We start from the raw sequence: 7,755 nt of genomic DNA on the forward strand, positions 1-7,755 counted from the left end.
AGCTATGAGATGAAAAACCCAAACGGTCTTAATGATCCTCCAATAAAATAACTATGTACTTCTCCTACAGACTACTTTGAAAAACTGAGGGGAAAAATTCAAGAAATGTCATATCATCTGTATAGGTTAATTTATCTGTTGGTTCGGGAGATGTAGAGTTTTTTGGGGGGGAGCTTTGGGAAATAGTTTTTTTCTTTTGTCTCTATTAAGTGGCATTTACTGTCTACAAGAACGCTAATATGAAAAATCATAAACTGTACCAGTGATTAGCCTGCAAGAGCCTAAATAGTTTCATTAATATTTCCAGTATCTCATTTCACTCACGAGCAGTTTAAAATTATGGCATTTGTATTTGTATACAAGAAGACTTATATTTGGGCAATTTAACTTGCTGGTATCTTTATACTGACACCGCTAATTACAGCTTCTAACTTTTCTAAAGTTTGATTTCCTTTCACAAACTCAATGGTGGGAAGAAAAAGAAAACCAAATAAACCACACAATATAATTGCCTACCAGCACAAAAATGTGCTATTAAAAGCCAGTGCCTCTGACTGAAACATGGCACTGACCAAACTGCACTGGGAACATTTTTTTCATGGACAGTATGTCTTAATCATTAGAGTACATACAGGGAAGTGCTAGAAAATGATCAAGCTCACTGGCTGAATCTGTGAAGGAATTATAGCCATCTAATCAATACTCAACTTGTAACCCCCAGACAGTTACTGTTGAAAAGCAGGTGTATTTGAAGCTTAGTTTGTGCTATACATTTTGGGAGGGAATAAGTCACATTCGAATGGCCTGTTTCTTGATATTGATTCTAGAGACCCTAAAACAACTACCTTAATTCTGAATTTTAATAGCGATGGGAGGAGGTAAGAGCTGAGCTCCCAATGGACCAGGGACTTCAATTTCCTTCAACACTGAAACAGTTCCTCTAGAGCTACGTGAGGAAGAAAAACACCCAGATGGACAGTGAGAGGAAAGATTGGTGTACTACACTTTGAGGACTTGTGAAGTACAGAAATCAGAAATGAGAGAGGAATTGAGCAAATGTCGGATGTGAAAGGATTAAATCTGAATGGAAAGGGAGACTGAAAGAAAGAGGTCTCCCAAGGGGCATTTGGTTTTGCAGTAGATATAAAAAACCATGTTAGAAAAAAGTAGCACTTGCTTTGTCAGCAAAAAAAGGCAATTAATGTGCCATCCTCTAGGTGCGCTCTACTACTGGCAAAACCAGTGGCAAAACCAGCAAAGCCAGACAGATGTCTGCCTAGGAAGCATGGGGCAGTTTGAGTACAGGTAAGGTGTAAGTGTAAGGTTAGCATCTGTTTCCACTTTACCACTGAAGTCACTTATTGAAGTCCAGTTTCTAAGATGATACTTTGTCAAGCTTTACTTCATGCTTACATAGAATGATGTCCTTCTCAAAAGTGTATTCATGCATTGGATGTATACTATCCCTTATTTGCTCTCGAGATAACCATGCAGTTTTCATACTGTTTCAGTCAGATTGTTATATGTACTCTCACAAATGAAAAAGAAGGACGAAAAAACTTGCATCCTATTTTCCGGGGGTAAAAAAAACAACCAATCAAACAACCAACAAACAACAAACCAACCAACCAACCAACCAACCAACCAAACAAACAAACAACAAAAAACAACCACAGGTTACATAATTTTTCACATCTTAAATTTTCAAGCTATGAAGAAAATTTGTTTCACTCATTATTGTGCCATTACTCAGGCAAACAGCATTCCCATAATAAGCAGCAGATTACAGGGCTGCACAGCAAAAGAAACGTAGAGCCCTTCTGTGCAGAAGCTGCCAACACACTTTCCCTGTTAAACCAATCTCTTTAAGCATAACTGAAAAAAAATCTGTCACCTATACACCTTCTGAAAACAATTGTTTCATAGACGTCAGCTGGAGAATATAAAAGCAAACCTAAAGGATCTACAGCTATAATGATTTTTAAGTTGGTAAGAGTGATGCAAAACAAAATCAAGTCACGAAGGAAATTCCAATAGAAAAGCTAAGGCAGTGTAAAGCAACCTGTGTAAAATATTGCTGTGATAGCAAATAAGCATGAAAAACAGTCTGAGGCTCGAACGGGTAAAGAAAATAAACAGTTACTAAACAAATCAAATGTCTTTGTCTGTTGCTCGCAAACACTATAAAGCTGAAAGATTATTTTTGTAGGAAAAAAAAAATTCTGAGCAAAAAAACAAACCCTGTAATTGGTTCTGGTATGCTAAAGAGCAGCAGATAATAATATGCTAGCTGCTATAGTGCCAGATATAGCACTACTTGTTTTTCAGGCAATACTAAAATCATATATGGAAAGAGTTAATAGCGTAAAATGCTTTAAAATCATCCTTCTAATTTTCTTAGCAGTAAATGCTTTTAAGCACACAGGGAAAGAAGCCATAACAGGACAGCCACATTTCAGACAAATACCTCACTCAAAGATGGATGCTTTTTTAGTCAAAATGTTCCGAATTCATCTGTGATACCATTTCAACTCCCTGAAATGAGACCATTTTGAAGACTGTTTCTTCCATACTTCATTGTGGCACTTCAGTTTTAAACCTGACCTAATGGACACCCATAGATGCTATGGGCTTGGAGCATAAAGAACTGACATGTTAGCATGGTAATGTACTCAGATGTCACATCAATCATTAGAAGACAGTTTGCTGAATGACTCAGATATCTGGCAATAAACATTGAAAGCCGCTAGTGCTTTATATACATATAGTGACTTCCTTTTGGCAGTCTTCATTAGAACAACATTGATTGTAGTCATTTATAGTTCAAATGCTATCGCTGAAAATTTCTCAGGCTGTACATACTGTATTTCTAACTATAGTAAAGCTCTAAAAATCAGTCAGCAGAGGCCACTTCAATCTCTGCAGGATAATAAAGGATTATTATGTGCAGTAACCTATTTATGAAAAGGAAACAGTGTGCTTCTTTCAGACTCCATCAATTGCTTTAATAAGGAATTGAAAAGCATGGCCTACTTTATATGCAGATCACCATCCCAGTTGCATAAGGATTTACAATAGACAAAACTGGTTTTGTTGAAAATAAGGGCTGTTTGTTTAAATCACACAATACTGTTTGCATCTAAAAATTATTTAGAAGCTAATAAGGTGCAACAAATTTTGACTTGTTAATAAAAATGGGTTCAACATCCTCCAGGAAGGTAATGTAAATTGACGGTGATAAGGTAAAGCTTGAAGTAAAACAGGCCTGAGTTAATGGGAAAGGAGAAGACATACTGCATTTGTGCACTGATGGCCCTAAGAAAATGAATGCTAAGTGAATGCAGTTAACTTAAAGCATTTTATAAAATTTAAGATAATGGACTTAAATGTTTCCTAGCAGATTAGAATTACTGCAGTATTACTTTTGCTTTAGAGACAGAAAACTTGACACAATTCAGACAACTGAAAGTTAGTATGACGCACATTACTGAGATCTGCTACCTTCTTTTGGGGGAATGGAGAGACTTACTTAGGTTCATATTTTACTTTTGATGTTGTCTCATTTGCCTGTATGTTAACAAAATTAATGAGGCGTGGGATGACCCCTGCTGATGTCCCTGCCAAAAAAAAAAAAAAAAGAGCTATATCTTGCAGCAGAAGGACATTTTAGTTTGAGTCAAAAGTTACCAATATCAACTGTCATATAATATATAAAAATACCCAATTTAATGCATAAATTTTGTGAGTAATGCTTTCTTAAATAAGAAAATAATCTTAAACCTTTGAACATTACTGTGTTAGAACTGCAACGTAATGAAGTAAGGACACTAATTGCTCAGTTCACTATAATGTTGTGTTAAATGTCTTTTATTAGCGAGCTGTTATTCTTAGCTGAGGCATTTGATAAACTCTAGCCCATTGTTAAATCCTCAGCTGATTTCAGTGAGTTGCATTAAACAAACCCAGAGGGGAAAAATAAATATAGATATTCTCAATAAATTACAGTTCAGTCTCTATGGCCCTAGAACTAGATTCATTTAAAGAAGTGTAACTTTTCTATAAATCAAAGCTTCAGATTTAAAGCAGCTGACATATAAGTCTATTTTACAATGTATTTATTTTTTAATTTCAAAAATACAACACATTAAAATAGGTTCAATTTATCAAAGCTAAGAGCAAAAATTAAGTAATAATGTACTTTAAGTGCAAAGGCACTTTAACACAAGACAGTGACTCCCAGTGGCTAGACATGGTAATTGTACTGTATATTATTATTTACAAAAGAAAGCCAAGAGTCCAGGAAAAAGATCTTTGGAGATCTTCTATGTGCCACATTAAGCTTCCACTTCAAAATGAAAAACAAAACAAACAAACAAACAAACAAAAACAGAAAAAAAAAACAAAAGACTCTCTTCCTCATTTCCTTCCAAATCAAAAAGAATTATGCAAGATCTATTACAGAAACATATATTTGCAATGACAGTTCCTACAGAAAGGTCAGAAGGAAAGAGAGATAGAAATAACTTAAAGGAAATATTGCAAAAGCAACATCATGTCCCTGTTATGCAGTAAGGGTTTGATTTCTCTCTCTCTTCCTAATTTATAAAGTGAAAATGTTTGGAATGCGAAAGATGACATCAGCACTGAGTTCAGAATCAATCAAATGTGATGATGAGCTCATTTAAAAATCTTTCTTTTTCTCCCAATGCCCCCCTCACAGCTGACTGATTGCAGTTTGTTTTTCCAGAACTTCGAGGTAGTCTGGTTCTGTTTGTAGCTTTCCTTGGAGTAAAGGATGCTCCGGTTTAGAATGTTCTGCAAAATATTTCCTGGGAGTTCCATACAAAACAGTTTTATTTATCCTGTCCTGGTTTTGGCGTCTCGATTCATATGAAGGGGCAAACTGCCTTTTGGGTAAGGTGCAAAAGTTATAATGAATTAATCCTCCAGTGGGAAGTTCCTTGACCCTTTCTGCAATATTTTGATACAGCAGCTCTGGTTCCCGTGGTGAGGACTGCTTTTCCAGTAATTCAGCTGCACTGATTGTAAATGCAAGGCTGGTGGGATCTTCCTTTTTGTGGTCAAGACTGCTATAGCTAAACTCATGGAGATTTCTGTAATAGGCAACTGGATCCCCTTCCTTTTGCATGTAGATTGGGTTTTGGCACATCTGTCCAACAGGAGGAGTAATGTAGTTATAAACATGTCCTTCGGTTTTATCGTGGGTCTCAGTGTTGTAAGACCCATACTGCAGCTGAAATGAACTGATATCTAAGTTGTTTGCACTGCTGGGCATGCTTTGCACCCCCTTCCGGCGCTTGAGAACAAAGACAAACAGACCTGCCCCAAAACAGACTGACAAAATAAACACAACCAACAAGCCTAAAATTAAGACAGAGAGTGGAACTTCCGTGTGTATTTCCGGATAGGAGCTGGGAGAGATACCAAGGAGATGGGGCATATCTGTGTTCTGATTCATGGGCAGAAGAGATGACTCTGACAAGCTGGGGTTCTCTGGGCAGATGGCTTCTTTGCTCAGGAATTTTAAATGCTCTCCAGAGTGTTTGGTGGGAGACTCGCATATTACTTCGTTGATAACAACAGGGGGATTTGACTGCTGACTCTTTTGGTCAGTGACTTGCTCTATCCAGTTCCTCAGTCCCATAATGTCACATGTGCAGTCCCAGGGGTTCTCCTGGAGGTCGATCTGAATCAGAGCTGAAAGCCGGTCTAAGACTCCTCTCACAGGCAGGTGTGAGAAATGGTTGTTTCTTAGGTTGAGTCTGGTGAGGGAAGTGCCACCAAAGACATTGTCAGGCAGGGATCTGAGCAGGTTGTTGTTGAGAAATAACAGATGAAGATTACTAAGAGCATCAAAGGTATGTGGCAGGATCTCCTTAATGACATTGTACTCTAGGTAGAGATATTGCAGGCTCTGCAGCCCATCAAACATAGAAGGGTACAGAATCTCAAGGTAGTTGCCATTAAGGTAAAGTCTGCGTAAACTTGTGAGGTTTGTAAAGGCACCTTCTTGTATCGCTGCAATTCTGTTGTTTCCTAGGTGTAACAAATCCAGAGAGCTGTACTCTGCTAGATCGGTTCTATAAATGACTTGCAGATAGTTACTGGTAAGGTACAGTTTCTTTGGAGTGGTTGGCTTAGGGTGGAGTTCAGAGATATTACTTATCTTTTTCTCTTGACAGTTCACATTTAAGCCATTGTCTGAGCTCTGCGAAGTACAGATGCAGCCATCTGGGCAGGTGATGGGCAAAGGTGACTTCGTCTGGTAAACCATGATAGGTCCAAATATTTGTCTGTCTTTTGACACAGTGACACGGGGTGTGGGGCGATTTCTAGCTTTGGGGGGGCGGCTGGCTTTTGGGGCTCTGGTGGGACTGATGGCAGAGTTGGCTGTGGGCAATAACTTTGAGACATGTGGGTCTGAGATGACAGGGTGTTTTTCCCTCTGGTTTGAATCACTGGAGCTTTTCCTAGGGCAGAGATCTTGCCTGGTCAGCTGAGTCACATCTTTCCCATGTAGCCTGAAAGGGGTTTCACAGACTATCTCACCCACAAACACGGTGATTGTGTCCAGCCAGGCCTTAAGTGGCAGCAAGTCGCAAGTGCAGTTCCAGGGGTTTTCTTCCAGTTGGATTTCCATGATGCCTCCAATGTGCTCCAGCACACCAGCAAAAGGCATCATCTTCAGCCGGTTCCCCCGCAGGTCCAGGTGGGTGAGGAGCACAAAGCGGAAGACATTGCTGGGCAGGGACAGCAGGAGGTTGTCATTGAGAATCAACACTTTGAGCTTGTTCAGCTTGTTGAAGGCCCCTGCCTCAATGGCACTGATGTAGTTGTAATCAGCTTGCAGGTACTCTAGGCTCTCCAAGCCCAGGAATGTATCCTCCTTCAGCACTTCCAGCTTGTTGTTATTGAGGTGCAACCTCTTGAGGGTGCGGAGGCCACTGAAGGCCCCAGTGTGGATCTCCTGCATGTCGTTATTGCCCAAATGGAGGGTTACGGCGTTGGAGTAGTTGACAAACTCATTGGGGAACAGGCGGGTCAAAGCGTTCCCATTGAGGAAGAGCTGGTAGATCTTGGATGGTGGTGGCAGGAGGAGGCTGACGGTTGTAAATCCTTTGTTTTCACAATTAATGTTTAGCACGTTCTCCTTCTCCTCGCAAGGGCAGCGGCTCTTGCTGCAAATGTCTTTGGCAGGTTTGCGACTTTCTATCTGCGAGATCCCAGCCACTGTTAACAAACTGAGCAACCAAACACCCTTCAGCATCTTTATGCACCGTTGATCCCTGCTTTAGTACCTACAGTCAAATCTTTTGAGGAAGGTAAAGAGAAAGAAGAAAAGCCCAATGAAAACGGCCAGGAGCAGAGCTGCAAGGGGAGGGCAAAGCAGGTTTTAAGGGGGCAGCAAGGCAACGATTAGCAAAACTCCTCCCTCAGCCCACTTTTTGCCCGCGGAGACGTTCTGGGAAAGCTGGGATCCCAGTGCTGCCCGCAATTCCATTCCCTAGTCGTTATTTTAAACGGGGAAGGGGAGTGGGGGGGTGGGCGCATAGCTGGGAGGAGGAGAATAAGCCATCGACAGCCCTCCCTGCCCCCATCCCGGCAGCTACAGAGTTCCCCCGGACCGATCCCTCCGAGCCTCCCTACGCTCCGGAGTCGCTCCGTTTCCCGGCTCCTACCTGCTTTCGGCGTGCCCGAGCGGGCAGCAGGGGCAGGGGCCGCCGCTGAGCGCCG

General features: G+C 40.7%; 1 protein-coding gene across 1 annotated transcript; it reads right to left on the reverse strand.

The window, feature by feature from the left end:
• Positions 1-4,098: 4,098 nt before the first annotated feature.
• Positions 4,099-7,755, reverse strand: SLITRK2 (SLIT and NTRK like family member 2). The gene is made up of 2 exons (XM_010715524.2): positions 7,701-7,755; positions 4,099-7,331 (listed from the first exon to the last, which is right to left on the reverse strand). Exon 2 carries the CDS (start codon positions 7,286-7,288, stop codon positions 4,715-4,717), a length of 2,574 nt encoding a protein of 857 aa, XP_010713826.1. The 5' UTR covers positions 7,289-7,331; positions 7,701-7,755; the 3' UTR covers positions 4,099-4,714.

The sequence above is a fragment of the Meleagris gallopavo genome, chromosome 9 (genome assembly GCF_000146605.3).
Source record: "Meleagris gallopavo isolate NT-WF06-2002-E0010 breed Aviagen turkey brand Nicholas breeding stock chromosome 9, Turkey_5.1, whole genome shotgun sequence".
NCBI classification, from domain to species: domain Eukaryota; kingdom Metazoa; phylum Chordata; class Aves; order Galliformes; family Phasianidae; genus Meleagris; species Meleagris gallopavo.